The sequence below is a fragment of the Notolabrus celidotus genome, chromosome 21 (genome assembly GCF_009762535.1).
Source record: "Notolabrus celidotus isolate fNotCel1 chromosome 21, fNotCel1.pri, whole genome shotgun sequence".
In the NCBI taxonomy this organism is placed as follows: Eukaryota; Metazoa; Chordata; class Actinopteri; order Labriformes; family Labridae; genus Notolabrus; species Notolabrus celidotus.
In genome coordinates, this window is record NC_048292.1 from 28,496,522 (window position 1) to 28,513,370 (window position 16,849).

Below are 16,849 nucleotides of genomic sequence, written 5' to 3' on the forward strand. Positions count from 1 at the left end.
AGGAGAACTGGTCTGGCTGTCCAGCTGGGATTTACTGGTGCTCAGTTTCCAGGGCAAACTCACAAACTTGAATGCTGTTGGGAAGTCAGAAAACTGATAGCTTAAGTATTACCACTTGCACTGGAGTGGGATAACAGACTGGATTTTAAGACAGGGACAGGGTTATAGGTCAAGCATTCGATGATCTGTGTGGAGTCTGAAAGTAGAAGTTTGGGTTGGGACTCGACTAGAAAACAGTGAAGTGAAGAAGCCGTTGCCGGGCCAGTCGGGGAACTGGCGCTGGTCACCCTGGGCAACAGAATGGGACACTGCATGGGCCTGCGGATTGGGTACAGTATGTCCACTGTACTCTCTTCTAGGATATGTTTTCTAATGTCCGATCAGTGATTTTCTTCCAGCTTTTCTTTATAGATTAATAATCCCTCAGCTGTTTTTTTGAAACAGGATTTTGCTTTTTTTGCATGCAGGGTGCAGGAGCAGGAGAACCAGAAGCGCCAGCTGAGCGAGGAACTGGAGCAGCAAAAGACACCCCAGGACAGCAGAGAGGCCTCATGCCAGACACCTGTACCAGAGGAAGAGGTCAGAGACGAAGGGCAGGCTTTAATCTGAGAACCTAGGATTCCTTTTGCTTTCACCACTCTCAGACATTCTCTTTACATCTCAATCTAATGTCTTTATATTTTATTTTAGGAACATATTTCCCTTGCAGTTTTTTGCTGGCACAAATCAGGATTTTCATTCAACTTAGACATTATATACTGTGTCTTAAGTATTAACGATCAGTTGCTACAGTAGAGGGATGCTGGAGGATCAGCTTGGAAAATAGTGCCAGTATTTGTACTGCATTCAGACAGATGGAGTCTCTGGGAGAAGAGAGCTAAGTGCGAGTTGGCGGCTGAAGTGGACATGTGCACCCACACACAGCAAGCACACGCACACGCACACGCACACACACACACACACACACACACAGAGAATCAGATGTGACCACACACCTACGCACTGCTCTTGGTACAGAAATGCACTCATGCATGCTTGAACATTTCCCTTACAGCACCATTGTTTTAATGTCTCTGAGTAGACAGATTTGCATACAGTTGCCAGTCTCTGCTTTTGAAAACATTACAGTTCGTTTTTTGAAAATCAGTGAAGCTCTAAGACAAGGTACTGCTGCTAAAATGATATTTTCCTCCTCATATGTGTATCCACTAACAGAGGACTGGTTTATTTTGCTCTCAGCTTCTCTGCTGATTTTTTTATTTTGTAGAAATCACAGTTTGTCCAGCTCTGTCTTTTTTATTCTCTGGTGTATCTGTTGGACAAGTCTGAGTTTTTCTCCATGGTGACTGTCTTCAGCCTCATCACACACAAGCCCTTAAGTAGCATTTTGCCACTGAGCGATTTAATACATCATGAGAGCTTTTGTGCATCTCACTTGAAGTAACAAACTGTCCTCCCCTTCTTCTATTATTTCAGCAAGGAGATGACCTGGACTGGGATGAGGAGTTTGCCCTTCAAGACTTCCTAAAGAACGAGTTGGCAGAGAGGAATTGCAAAGATCAGGGCGAGCTTCCGAACAGCAAGCCAGAGGAGACTGCAGATAAGCTAACGGAGAGAGCTGAAGTGGAGGAGGAGGGGGAAGAGAAGTGGACAGTGGTGGATACAGCAGGAGAGGGAGAAGTGAGAGACACATCCACTCCTCTGTCTGCCTGTCCTGAGGAGACCCAGCCTGGACATGGTGCAGGAGGAAATGGACAAGGTGAGTAGGGGAGCAGAGTTGACACAAAAAACACACTCCAACTGCTATGTTACTATTATAACTTCCATGGAGTTTCATAAAATGTAATAACACTTGTATACATCCATGTATTTATTATGACCAGGCTTTCATCAGATTAAATCTGTGATGCTATCTCAGCAAAAGTTGAAAACTTCTCTGAGCCTTTTAAATCCACTATGTACCAGAATTAGCCCAGAGCTAAGAGGAACCTCATAAAGCCAAACCAAATAGGGCTAAATATAATATTGTTGTAGCCCCATTTGATCACTACTCAATCTGTTCCCAGCTCGGGATCCTTCTCAGTAGGATTAACAGTAGCCGTAAGCCTTGAGTCAGCTTTATGCAACAAGAATGCCAGTTGATGCATCCCTTCTCAACTTAGCATGGGAATACATGGGGAAATCCTAGTTTGTCAGGGACCATGTGTAACATACATTAAAGTCAATGAGAGGAGATTCATTGCACCAGATTCAGCTGATTAGCTAGATTCCCTCTGCTGTCCCTGGGCAGGTGGACACACGATGCAACATAGAATACAAGCAAAGGATGCAGAACTTCAATTTCCTTAGACTTGACAGTCAGTTTGGAAAAAGTTAATCTGCTACCATTTTCAGTTAATGTGAGTGTTACAGTCAATTAAAACACCACATCATCGGGGTATCTAGTAATACTTCCTTAGATAATTCACACGCCTTACAACCTTGTTCACAGGATAAACTCCAAAGATGAAAATTATTTACAGACTTAGTTATTGTCTTTGACTGTTGATGAGTGTGTGTGTGACAGAGAGAAAGGGATGTATGTGGATTATCACTTTGTAATCCATGGGAGGCACAGGGCACTTAGCCACCCTTGAAGCACCAGTCCAGTGCACACACTCACTCACTGCAAGGACACACACACACACACACACACACAAAAACTTAGGCCCTTGGAAGTAGACCCCTACCTTCTATGGTTGTTGTGTCCATGGTCTCACAAAGGTTGTGTGTAGAGTGTGTGTGTTTGTGGTTTCTACACAGTATGTGAAATCCTCTCTTCCTCAAGGTCCTTGTATGGCCAGGTGTACGACTAGTCCGAGGCAGAAGTGAGCCCAGTAATCCCTCATTCCTCTGCCTGCATGAACAGCTGGCAGGAAGAGAGACCGAAAACTAGAGTGCGAATGTGGTCATTAATGCCACCTTAGCCATGCATGGTATTTTAACCTCTCTGCCCCTCCCCCAGCTCGGTGCCTTGCATAATAGACAGTCTGACCCTTTTATGGTAGAGGTGAGCTGGTTGTTTTTGGGTGGCTTTTGAACTCAGGGGGTTTGGGGTTTTCAATAAAAGCTCACTTGTCAGTCCAGTTTTGTCTTCCTGTAATTCATCTCCTCTACCTCTTCTGTATCTGTTGCAGACTCTGAATCCTGCACTGAGTTAAAGCCAGAAGTGAACTGTCAATCTTCACAGGTAAAATGAATTGTACAATTACCCTGTAATGGATTTGAGAACTTGTATATTTCCAGATGCCCACCATATCTGGAATGGTGCCTGTTTGAGACCTGTGTTCATTCTTAGACTTTTCATTCCACCTGTTCCTTTTACTGGCACTAATTTGGGGCTTTGCCTCTCAAAAACTGCTGAAGTGAATTATAACATTTGATATTACATGCCGAAGTGACATACTCTAATCCTTAAAAAAAAATTTAAAAAAAAATGTTAAACCTCAGGAAACTTTAAGTCGTCTAACAGCTAGATGTAGTATTTTAGTTTAACTTCCAGTGGGATGATGCAAACTCAAGTTGTGTAAGTGTGTAGCTTGCCAGACTAAAGATAAGTTATTCTTTCTTTTGACCAACTAAAGCCTTGCTTTATAATAACTTACAAACAGTATCTCCACATGTGGAAACCATGCACCCAAAATACATTGTGATTGAAAATAATTCAGGATAATGTAAAATGCTCTTGTTAACAAGGAGCCATATATATAAAGCCTCCTTGTAAAATGATCTGCTCCTAGTGACCAAGTTCTAAGAAAACCCTCAGAATTTTGACATTTTTAAAGAATTTACTCTCAAAGGTTAGACTAGACGGTGGTAGAGATTAAAGTTATTTCACAAAGCATCTTAGCCCTTAACAGAGTAACTGGTGAAAAAGCTTTCAGGAGTAGTAGAGAGGACTTTTAAGGAGTTTCTTAAGCAAAGAAGTAAAGGTGGAAAGACGGTGAGATAGGAGAATTGTTCACCAAACACTGAATGACAGATTGGATGGTGCAGCAATCATGTTTGTAGTAAATCTCATCAGAGCAACACTCATATCTACAATCAATGCAAACACCCAGTTTTGCTGGAAATGAATCTGATCACAGCATTAAGATATTTGGCAGCTGGAAAAATTCAACAGTTTTTCTTGCTATCACTTGTTATCACATCAGCCTTGTAAAGAGAGACTTTTTAGTAATGATGTAGCAAAACTAAAAAATATCAGCATCAACAAGCTGCACAAAAATGTTAAAACAGTGAGAAGGTTCATAGTTAACATGAGACATCATACTGCAATCATTTCAGGAGAAACAGAACAGCAGTTTCTCTCCGATCAAGGGAGAGGGATGCAGAGCAAGTACACATCGCACACTTGTTTGTCCATCTTAGATGACGATGGTCTGTGGGTAAAAATAATATATATATTTGCAGGCTGCCTGTCCAGGTAGAGTCTATATATGTGGGTAATACCGCTAAAAACCATCAGCATAGGAAGAGGTTACTGTGCAAGAGAGCCTGTTTAAAGACATGTTGTCTGCTTGATTATATACTCTCAAAGTATGGCATACAAATTATTGAACAGAGGTTTTTGTTAGCCAATGTCTAACCAGATTTGATTGTTAGGTTTATAAAATCCAATATCCTTCTACATTATCTCCAAGAGATTTTTTTTTCTTGTATAGTTTAACCAATCACAGCTTTTGAAAGTCATACTTAGTAATAGGGTCAATCATGCCTCCTTTCTGTGATAAAAATGTCTGCCCTTTGCTTGCTTGGAGCTTCTCTAAGAATATTCCTAAATCATTCCTAAGCTAGGAGTCCTTGCCATATTTTTCAAACCAAGCTAGGAGCTCTCTGAGAGCATTCTCATATTATTTGAGAGTACAGGCACAGATCCTTGCAATCAAACAATGAGTTTGATTTACTCTAAAAGCTAATAAATATTTGTTACTACAGTAAAAACCTCAGTATGCTTCACAGGGATTTACAAGCTTCGTCAGTTATCTTAAATTGAGTAAGAACAATAGTGAGAACTAAAGACTTCAACTGACAAGTTTAGGACCAACCACAACACAACGGTCTTAAGACTTAGACAAGATAAGTTCCAGCTGGGCTGTGGTGTGAAACATGTAAAAAACCCAGAAATGTATAAGTAACAAAAGAGATAAAGTAACCCATATTTTGTATGGGTTACTTTATATGCCCTGAGCAAATAATGTTAAGGGGCACCCGGGCATTACACTTAATCCTAGCATGTTAAGATGCTAATGTTAGATGACAGTAGTTGAACTGGTCAGCTGTCAGGGGTGTGACAGCTGTGAAATTATGTCATCAGGAGCAGTACCAAAACAAATATGGTGCTCAGCTTACTTTCTCTCACTTAGTGCATTTTTAAAAACGTGTTTGGCACATAGCACTGATTCTTGTCGCTTTTGGGAATATAACTTCCAACTTCCTTTACAACAGTGAGAAGGAAGTAGGAACTTTCCAAGCAATCAACAGTTTGTAGAGTGATAAAGGTAAATGAATCTTAGAGGAACTAAGTGTAGCTGTTTGGGCCGCATCCTGTGTGCAGTCTGTATGCAGCCTGCATGTAGCCTGTATGCAGTCTGTATGCGGCCTGTATGCGGCCTGTATGCGGTCTGTATGCGGCCTGTATGCGGCCTGTATGCAGTCTGTATGCAGTCTGTATGCAGCCTGTATGCAGTCTGTATGCAGCCTTTATGCAGTCTGTATGCAGCCTGTATGCGGCCTGTATGCGGCCTTTATGCGGTCTGTATGCGGCCTGTATGCGACCTGTATGCGGCCTGTATGCGGCCTGTATGCGGCCTGTATGCAGCCTGTATGCAGTCTCTATGCAGTCTGTATGCAGCCTGTATGCAGCCTGTATGCAGTCTGTATGCGGCCTGTATGCGGCCTGTATGCGGCCTGTATGCAGCCTGTATGCAGCCTGTATGCAGCCTGTATGCAGCCTGTATGCAGCCTGTATGCAGCCTGTATGCAGCCTGTATGCAGCCTGTATGCAGTCTGTATGCAGTCTGTATGCAGCCTGTATGCAGCCTGTATGCGGCCTGTATGCAGCCTGTATGCAGTCTTTATGCGGCCTGTATGCGGCCTGTATGCGGCCTGTATGCGGCCTGTATGCGGCCAGTATGCGGCCTGTATGCAGCCTGTATGCAGCCAGTATGCGGCCTGTATGCGGCCTGTATGCAGCCTGTATGCAGCCTGTATGCAGCCTGTATGCAGCCTGTATGCAGCCTGTATGCAGCCTTTATGCAGCCTGTATGCGGCCTGTATGCAGCCTGTATGCAGTCTGTATGCAGTCTGTATGCAATCTGTATGCAGTCTGTATGCAGCCTGTATGCAGCCTGTATGCAGTCTGTATGCAGTCTGTATGCAGCCTGTATGCAGCCTGTATGCAGTCTGTATGCAGTCTGTATGCAGCCTGTATGCAGCATGTATGCAGTCTGTGTGCAGTCTGTGTGCAGTCTGTATGCAGCCTGTATGCAGCCTGTATGCAGTCTGTATGCAGTCTGTATGCAGTCTGTATGCAGCCTGTATGCAGTCTGTATGCAGTCTGTATGCAGCCTGTATGCAGCCTGTATGCAGCCTGTATGCAGTCTGTATGCAGTCTGTATGCAGCCTGTATGCAGTCTGTATGCAGTCTGTATGCAGCCTGTATGCAGTCTGTATGCAGCCTGTATGCAGTCTGTATGCAGTCTGTATGCAGCATGTATGCAGTCTGTATGCAGCCTGTATGCAGTCTGTATGCAGTCTGTATGCAGCCTGTATGCAGTCTGTATGCAGCCTGTATGCAGTCTGTGTGCAGTCTGTATGCAGCCTGTATGCAGCATGTATGCAGTCTGTGTGCAGTCTGTGTGCTTGTGTTGAAGCTGTCCACTTCTTTATATAGCATAACAGTGATGAACCTTATAGGTCACACTTAGGTGAAAGTGGAAATGACTTGAAGTTATTGGCTAGAGAAGGGAAAATGTACCTGTATGAAGGAAAATAATGTTGTATGCTTTGCACTTAACTGCATACTATGTATCTTTAATCCAAATATTTGTCACTTACTTTCCTCAGTGTTTCATTAATGTTGTGCCTGTGAGGTTTTTGAAGCTAATTAAAATGCTCCATCAATCCTGCAGTCATTATGAAAGGATACTAGGTTTTGAATTCCTTTGAAGATGACAGTAATTGGCGGTCTTTGCGACACTTCATCACTGATGGAACAGATGCTTTGTGTATTCTGTCATCTATTTGATTCTTTTTTGACTGCCTCTGCAAATTCTTATCTGCCAGAGGCTTGTTTCTATTGACTGATTGTTGGCCTTCTGTTTGGTTCATGGTTAGTGTGTTTTGCCTGTTTGATCTTTTCACCCCTTTCCTTTTTGAATAATTTATCATGTCATGTCATTGTGTGTGTGTTTTTGCAGGAGGAAGCAGCAGTGTCATCAGACGCCCACTCACAAGCTGTCAGTGTTCAAAACCCAGAGGCAGATGCTCCATCTGAACTGTCCCACTCAGAGAACAACAGTAAGAGCTCTGCCTGCCTATCTCTAATTCATCTTCTACATAGATCACACACCAGCTTCCTGCTTTACCCCCTCCCCTCCTTATGGAGTATTTCTTATTTTAATAACACACACACCTTAGTGCTAGCTTGAGGCTCTACAATGTGTGTTTACATCTCTACACAAATGTGACTCATTTCCTGACTCACTTGTTATATTGTTTGTATGTTAATGAGGAGAGGCCTTTATCCACATGTTTTGTTTCATAATCCAGAACACCATGTTCTCTGTAAAATGATGAACTTTGTTGCTGCAATGCTGCTTAAAGGGATATGACAGACCAAAATATACCTAAATGGAAGAGTCAAGTGTTAATTGCTGCTTTGTTTATCAATAAATCAATCAATCAATCTTTATATTGCGCCAAATGACATCAAATGTTGATCCAAGACTCTTCACAAACAGAGCAGGTCTAGACCGTACTCCATTTTATATTATTAACAAAGACCCAACATCAAGACAGGATAAGACTGAGTCCCTTCTTACAGACAGGACTCAGTCTGATCTCATCTTAATCCACCATGAGCAGAGCCCTTTGCAGCATTTAGCAAGTTACAGTGGCAAGGAACAACTTCCTTTAACAGGCAGAAACCTCCAGCAGAACCAGACTCATCTTAGCTAGCCATCTGCCTCTACCATGTTGGGATTGGAAAGAAGGATGAGGGAGATGAAAAAAGAGAGATGATAGTGGAGAGACGGATAGTAGCAGTTGAAGCAGCTGGAGTCTGGCACGTCCACAGCAGTACGTCGCTACAGTAGCGATCCAGAGGGACCTACGAGACGAGAGCTCAGGGACTCCAGAAAGGTCTATGGTTAGTAACTTTAATGGGACGGGTAGAGTTAAAGTAAGTGTCAGACAGACAGAGAAGAGAGAGGGAATAACAGGATCCCAGTGTGTCAGTCTAAGCCTATAGCAGCATAACTGATGACATTTTTTTATTGGTTGTGTTTATATATTGAAAAACGGTTCAGTTGTGTCCTGCATTAAATACAGTCTAAAAGCTATTGAGTTATATTTCAAAGCAGATTACATTGTGTTAAGTTCTTTGTCATTTATGTACTAAAGATAAATTAAATGCCCATAACAGTAGAATGCACTGACCATCACGCATCACACATTCATGATACAGTTCAGTAGAGTATTGCCCTGATTTTTCTTTTGTTTCAGCAGATACAGCACCTGTTGAAACCGCAGCGTCAAACTCCTCGGCCCAAAACATAAACAGCTCACCTGAAAAGGACCAAACAGTCACACTAAGTACCACCTCTTCATCTGAGGCCAAGATGGTTCCCCTCAACAGTACAGCACCAGAAGCAGATGAGACTGTTACCCAGAGCACAAGGTGAATTGAAAAAAATAGATATTAAATATAACAGATACAAGGCATAATCACAGTATTAGACTGCGTTCCCTAAACGGAAATACCCATTAATAGAAAATATTGCAGAGTAAAATTACGTCTGCTGATTTGTTGGTACTAAAGAAGAAGAATCTCTTGCACTGCTTTATGCATTTTGGTGCTTCCTCTAGAGGTGAAAAAGTCCCATACTATTTGCACTTCTTTAAAATGTGGCTTTAATCCTATAACCTACATGAGAATTTTACTCTCTATCACGACCAACTTTACCCACAAACCCACTCATAGAGATGTGTTTAAGTCAACAAATTCAACCTAAAAGGTACAAAACAGATACTTCTGTTGTCAGGAAACTGTCAATAACCCCCAGCCTCACCAACTTCCTTTTACAGTTCCTTGTAAAATGTTCACAGTCTGTGTGCTTGGAGTTAATAGGCTTTATCAATAGTCATGCCAGTCAGTTGAAGTCCCCATTTGACTGAGTTATGCCCTTTCCTTTTGACTTGGTCCACATTTGCTAGTCAAATAGGTGTTTTCCCCTCTGTGGGAGGAGTGTGCAGCCCAGTAAGTATCTCTGCTGCCATGCTTTGCATCACATAATCAACATACAAAGAGACATAGCCTGTTCCTCGTCTCTTTGCTTCATGCAGCACTTGTGTATCTAGACAGAATGTACATTTAATGTTAAAAATCAAGATTAAAAAAAAGTGGAAATGTCTTAACTGTCGACCTTTGACCTTGTATTTGTGGATAGCACCCAGCCGACCAGCGAGGCGGGAAGAGAAGAAGAGAAAGAAGGCGAAGCGAACTCGAGCGTTGAAGCCATGAGCCGTACTAAGGTTAGTAGCAGAGGGGAAGTATTTCAGTGCACAGGGGGATGCAACTTCTTTATTCTCTACCACACACAGCCCTGTCACTGCTTCCTTTTCCTCTTTTTGACCCTGTTTCTGTTGCTCTCCATCTGACACTTTCTGTATGTCATGGCTGCATTGAGTAGGTGTGGATGGGCAGTGGGCAGGGCGAGTGCCTCTTCAGGAGCGAGGGTGAGGCAGAGAGAGGATGTAAATTAATGGAAATCATCAGTGTATTAAAATAAGCATTATTTTTTGACTACTTGAACTGATTATGTTCGCAGTAGCCAGATGGGGTCTCTGGTTTTCTGAGCTCGGTTGCTGGAGGAGGCAAGTACAAGATAGTTCCTAACTGAGATACAACTATTGATTCCTGTTTTTGGATAGAATACATGAAGTTTGATTATAAGAACGCATAGTGCTTCACAAAAGAGAGTAAACAATGATAATCATAACTCAGAGGAAATTGTCAAGACGAAGATGAAATGAAAAAATGTGATAATGATGTAACTATACCATTCCAAAAATAGTTTTGTAGGGATTGTGAGGAATTTATAATTAACTTATTACAAGTTCTGTTTATTTAATGTTGGAAAAATTACTTGAAAGGAATTCTGAGATGTCACAATATTTTAATAGAGCCATCAAGACAACATTTTTGCTTGATAAATAACTTGCACAATTAATTTATTTTCAAAGCGTTTTTTTTTTTCAGTACGTTTTCTGTACATTGAGCAAACTTTATATGATATAAAAAAAATAAGAATGTTTCCTTAAGCCAACAGTATGCATCAAAAACCAAAGCCTCTTTTCCAAACCCCATCGGCAAAAGCCTGGAAAGAATTTGACATCAATGTATTTTCTGTCTCTCTGAACCAATTAGCACAGACAATGAGCTGCTTTGATGTACGGTACATACAATGAGGTGTCTTCATGGTAATTACGCTCAGCCTCAACCACAGATTGAGTTGCATTATTTCATGTTGCAGCCGAGGCTCACGTGTGTTGTGTGATTCTGTTTAACCACAGTTTGTTTGGCTGGACTGCTGTCAGGTCAATATAGGAGACTACATAAATCTATATAGGCTCCTGCTGGCATGCTGGGCTGCCTCCACTGAGAGGAAGTCTGAGGGGATCCAAGAAAGAGTCTTTGATGCTTTGGGAGTGCTAAAAAAAAAAGGTGCTGTTTACACTCTTAAAGCTTGGTCAAAAACTGTTTTCAGACAAATTATTATTGCTGTTTTTTGTTATTAAAGCCTCTGGAAACATGAATGGAGTATTGAAAAAATCATATAGAATATAAAAAAATAATGTGTCATTAAGCATCAACAAAAATCTGAGTGAAAATAAACATCCATAACTATGAAAAAGCTTATTTTCCAGTTCAGCCCATTCCTCAGGACTGTGTGGGCGTGGCCTAACTCTTTGATTGACACATCAGGTGTGTTCACAGCCTGCGTGTTTGAGCCGTCTGACTCTGAATCTATAAAATATAAACTCCATAATCTGAAAATGATTCATTTCAAATGGTCTCTGAGTGCTGGGCTACAAAATACTTCAGAATCAGAACTTATCTAATTAATTAGTTTTATCATTTAGTAGTCTCCATGTTCCGGGTATTAGGACCATTTGATGCCCGGAGCACAGGAAGGCACAGGAAGGCAGAGCACGGCTCCAGGTGTAAGACGGAGCCCTTTGGCTGAGCTCTGAGCTGTTTGGGGAAAGTTAATGATCCGGTCCTGGGGAAGTGAGCCAAGCATATGCTGGACTGCTTTAGCCACTCGACCACGGCTCAAGTAAACCGCGGCCCAATGTTTCCCCAAATTCACCGCAGTCAGGAAAAAGAACAATGACCACAATCATCTTCTGTGCAGACAGAGACACATGATCACAGTGACACAAAGAGCAGACAGACAGCTATACAGACAGATTACAGGCAGTATGTGATTAGCAAACAAGCTAACAACATGCTAAGGCGACGCAGAGAGGAGTTGAACATGTGTGCACGTGTTTTTTTTTTTTGATTGGTTGGATATTTATGTTGTAATGAATACCCAGGTTAACCCCGCCCACTTTAACCTAGCGTTAGAACGTTATCAAAATCTTGACAGATATTTAAAACACTGAAAATAGTTCAGTTCTAATATATATATACACACACAGTGGATACCGAAAGACTACACCCCCCTGTTAAAATCTCAGGTTTTGTGAAGTAAAAAAATGAGAACAAGATAAATCATGTCAGAACTTTTTTCACCTTTAATGTGACCTATAACGTGAACAATTCAACTGGAAAAATATTTGAAATATTTTAGGGGGAAGAATAAAAAACTAAAATAATGTGGTTTCAGAAGTGTACACACACTTTAACTGATAATTGTTTGAAGCACCTTTTGATTTTATTACAGCACTTTTTTTTGTAGGAGTCTATTAGCATGGCACATCTTGACGTGGTGATATTTGCCCATTCTTCCTTACAAAAAAGCTCCAAATCCATCAGATAGTGAGGTCATCTCCTGTGCACAGCCCTCTTCAGACCACCCCACAGATATTCAACTGGATTCAGGTCTGGACTCTGGCTGGGCCATTCCAAAACTTGAATCTTCTTCTGGTGAAGCCATGCTGTTGTTGATTTGGATGTATGCTTTGGTTTGTTGTCGTGTTGAAAGTTGAAATTCCTCTTCATCTTCATCTTTCTAACGGAGGCCTGGAGGTTTTGTGTTAAACTGACTGGTGTTTGTAACTGTTCATACTTCCCTCCACCTTGACTAAGGCCCTGGTTCCAGCTGAAGAAAAACAGGCCCAAAGCATGATGCTGCCCCCACCATGCTTCTCTGTGGGTCTGGTGTTCTTTATGTGATGTGCAGTGTTGTTTTTATGACAAACATACCTTTTGGAATTATGGCCAAAAAGTTCCACCTTAGTTTCATCAGACCATAAAACATTTGATGCTTTTGGGAGACTTCATGTGTGTTTTTGAAACATGTTGCAGGGCTTGGATGTTTGTCTTCATAAGAAAAGTCTTCCGTCTTGTCACTCTACCCATAGCAGAAACATATGAAGAATAGGAGAGATGTTGTCACATGTAGTAAACATATGAAGAATAGGAGAGATGTTGTCACATGTAGTACACAGACAGTGCTAGTCAGAAATCCCTGCAGCTCCTTTAATGTTGCTGTAGACCTCTTGGAAGCCTCCCTGAACAGTTTTCTTCTGGTCTTTTCATCAGTTTTGGAGAGATGTCCAGTTCTTGGTGATGTCACTGTTGTTCCATATTTTCTCCACTTGATGATGACAGTCTTCACTGTGGTCCATGGTATATCTAATGCCTTGGAACATGTTTGTATCCTTCTCCTGACTGATACCTTTCAACAATGAGATCCCTCTGCTGCTTTGGAAGCTCTCTGTGGACCATGGCTTTTGCTGTAAGATGAAACTGAGGAAATGTCATGAAAATCCTCCTAGAACAGCTGATCTTTATTGGGATTAATCAAAGTCACTTTAAATGATGACAGGTGGATACTGACTACTATTTGTCATGAGTTTGAATGTGATTGTGCAATTCTGAACACACATCCCCAGTTATAAGAGGGTGTGTACACTTATTCAACCACATTATTTAGATTAAGATTAAATTTTTTTTTCAATTGAATTGTTCACGTTATAGATCATATTAAAGGTGGAAAAAGTTCAGACATGATTTATCTAGGTCTCATTTTTTTACATCACAAAACCTGGGGTGTAGACTTTCACTATCCACTGTGAGTAATCTCCATGATCGATCTTTGGAATTATTAACAATCAATTATCGATTAGTCATTAAAAAAAACATGAACGTCCTCCTTGCCAAAAGTGTTTTTTCCACTAAATCAATTTTTTCTTAGCGACACAATGTGTGTAATTTGCATTATTGAATAGTTACGGATCATATTGAGGCGTGCAAAATGTTAAACACGATGAATATATCAACGTGTGGAGCAGGAGTAGAAAAATAATGTGAACGGACATACAGTCTTATAAAGTGAAGGCTCAGACTACAACATGTGTGTTTACTAGGGGTGAGCCCGACTAAGGATTTACTTAGTCGAATCTGATTCATCAGATTTTGCCCATAGTCGACTAATAGTGGAATGTTTGTTGTTTTTCCTTATTGACCCAAAGTCTGCATGATGGTGACCGCATGACAATATTACACATAACCCTTTACAATTAAGAGACTCATAGCTTAAAGTAAAAGGGACAACAGAATATTATAAGTATAAAACTTAGATTTTTTAAATCTATATTACAAAAACAACGAGGTGATGAAGGAGAGAAAACTCAAATAAGGCCACCATCAGTTAAACATGGAACAACGCTCCACTATAGAATCAGGAGATATTTAAACAGTGTTCACACAGCAGAGAGCAGCACTGAGGAGGGTAGTTTGTCCAACTTAAGACTAAACATTTGTATAATGTTCAAAATCAAACCTGAACCAGCTAAAGGGTTTTTAAATCTCTTAACAGAACCTTTTAAAACAGTCTTTCATCACGTCTTTGTCCGCTTGAGTCTTTTCAAATTGTACGTGAGGAAAACCATCGTGTGTACGGGCAGAAGTGCGCTCCTTGCTTTGTTGACTGTAAATCCTGTCTTTGAGAATATCCTCTCTGATGGTGTGGAGGTGGATGGGATGCTGAGGATTGTTTTTGAGGCTTCGGACAGCTTTGGGTATCCCTCCTGGTTCTTTTGGCCCCGTACAGTTTTTGTGTGGTCCGGTAATCCTTGATCTCACAGTCCTCCTCATGAAGCTGCTCCTCATCTTCATCACTAGTTTTTAGGATCAACTGAAGTTTTATTTCCTGACATTTTGAGCTGCTATGAACGTAGAAAGATTTAAAGACCAGCTGAGGTACGTCTGCTCCACAGGTCCCGCTAAATGGGAGAGTCCACCTTTAATTACCAGGGGAGATTTAATTACCACTTTAAGGAGATTTAACACTTCAAGAGCTGTTCTCAGAATTACATTAAATAAGTCTATACCTATATAAAATTAGGCTAAATGAGACACTATTTTTACGGGAAACAGGAAAATATTGTAAAATTAGACATTGAGCACCCCCATGGTTTGAATGGAATGATCCACGTTTCATATGCAAATATTCAACTATGAGATTGGCAGTCGACTAAGACTCGTTAGAACGACTCGTCAAATAGTCGACTATTTGGGGTCACCCCTAGTGTTTACTGCAACAAGAGAACTGAACAGAAACATATTGCAGACTCAGTGTCCAGTTTTCTGTCTACTCATACTTATTGAGAATAGTGAACATGTGTAAGTGGTCAGGTGTCAGCCAGGAGCGCAGCCGGGTCATAATCAGTCCGATGGCAGAGTTAAAAAGCGCTCGTGGAGACCTGTCACTCAGCCGCAGCCCCCAGCTGAGCGTCTCCACTGTGTAGTCAGCTGATTCACATGAAACATGCTTTAAACTTTAAACACCTCCCTGATAGCTGAACCAAATATGAGACCACATGACGTTTGTTCCACGTGATAGAAAATCGAAAACCAAAAACATGTTTGAGTAAGTTGTTCACAATCAATTAATCCATACTCCATTAATTGTTAACGTCCCTACTCAATATATACAGTCAAGCCTGAAATGATTCATACCCCTGTCAAATTTTGACTTAAAGTTACTTTTATTCAACCAGCAAGGTTTTTCTTGATTGGAAATGACACAGGCGTCTCTCAGAAGGTAATAAGACGATGTACAAGAGGCATCATTGTGGAAAAAATGATTTCTCAGCTTTTCTTCACATTTGAACAAAAAGTGGCATGTCCAAAATTATTCATACCCTCCTCAATAATCAAAAGAAAAACTTTCATGAGCTTTTAAAGCAATCAAACACTTCCTATAATTGCTGACCAGCTGTTTGCATATCTCCACTGGTATTTTTGCCCATTCATCTTTAGCGATGAGCTCCAACTCTTTCAGGTTGGAGGGTCTCCTTGCCATCACCCTGATCTTTAGCTCCCTCCACAGATTCTCAATTGGATTCAAGTCAGGACTCTGGCTGGGCCACTGCAAAACATTCATGTTTTTGTCCGCTAACCATTTCTTCACCTCCACAGACTGTGACAGTTTGCCAGGGGTATGAATAATTTTGGGCTTGACTGTATATTAACTCTGCTCTCTATTCGTATGGATAGCCACCATACACTCTACCAATTGTGGCTCACCTTAGGTTCCCTTAATTGCACAGTTTGGAAAATCTGGTTTTAGTTTCTATGCCCCAGATACTTGGAATTTGCTTCAGAACAACTTTAGGTTGACTACACTAATAACACTGAGACAATTCAGAGTGGTAATTTCTGATCATGCTTTAATACTTAAATTGTCCGTACTGTTTTTTACTGTTTTGTTTTGCTTTTATATATTTATTGTCAAATTCTTGCCCTTACACCACTTTATTTATGCATTTCTTGTTTTATTCATGTTATTTCTTACTGCTACCCACTATCCATCTCTAAATATTAATTTGTAACTTCCTGATTTTATTTGCATGTGCTCTTTGTTTGTTTGTCCCTAGGCACCATTGCAAATGAGGGTTCTCCCTCAGTGTGTTCTCCATGGATTTAAATGAAAAAAAATGATAACGATTTTAGAAATGTGCAATGAGATTATACATTCAGTATTTTTCATCTACTTTCAAACATATGCTGCTTTGACAGATTACCATGCTGTCATGTGACATGATTGTTCAGGCTTATCATTTGGAAGTGCACATGGCTCTGCAGGAAGGCAGAGACGATCAATCAAGACGATAAACATTGTAATGTTTTGAATGTGACTGATTTGCTGTTTGTGTGGATGTTAGACCACATCAAAGTCTCCTTGGGTTTTGTGTTAAGTTCAGTGGTACAGCAGCTCCCTCCTATTTTGAGCAGTGTCAAAGCGGATATTATGCACACTCATTACACAATATCCCATTGCATTGCTCAGAGCACTCACCTTGTTCCATTGTGTGTGTATCAGTGTGTGTCCACACCACTGTGTATGCA

At 41.0% G+C, this 16,849-nt stretch overlaps 1 protein-coding gene across 9 annotated transcripts in view; it reads left to right on the forward strand.

Annotated features, from left to right (window-relative positions):
- Positions 1 to 16,849, forward strand: part of lrmp (lymphoid-restricted membrane protein) — a 52,500-nt gene that overhangs the window by 23,704 nt on the left and 11,947 nt on the right. For 6 of the 9 annotated variants that reach the window (XM_034673682.1, XM_034673683.1, XM_034673687.1 and 3 more), the window contains exons 18-23: positions 468 to 579; positions 1,477 to 1,759; positions 3,177 to 3,229; positions 7,461 to 7,560; positions 8,767 to 8,941; positions 9,711 to 9,795. In XM_034673682.1, the coding sequence (XP_034529573.1) occupies positions 468 to 579; positions 1,477 to 1,759; positions 3,177 to 3,229; positions 7,461 to 7,560; positions 8,767 to 8,941; positions 9,711 to 9,795 (808 nt within the window). The remainder of the gene's footprint in view (positions 1 to 467; positions 580 to 1,476; positions 1,760 to 3,176; positions 3,230 to 7,460; positions 7,561 to 8,766; positions 8,942 to 9,710; positions 9,796 to 16,849) is intronic. The other 3 variants (XM_034673684.1, XM_034673685.1, XM_034673691.1) reach the window with 1 other exon arrangement.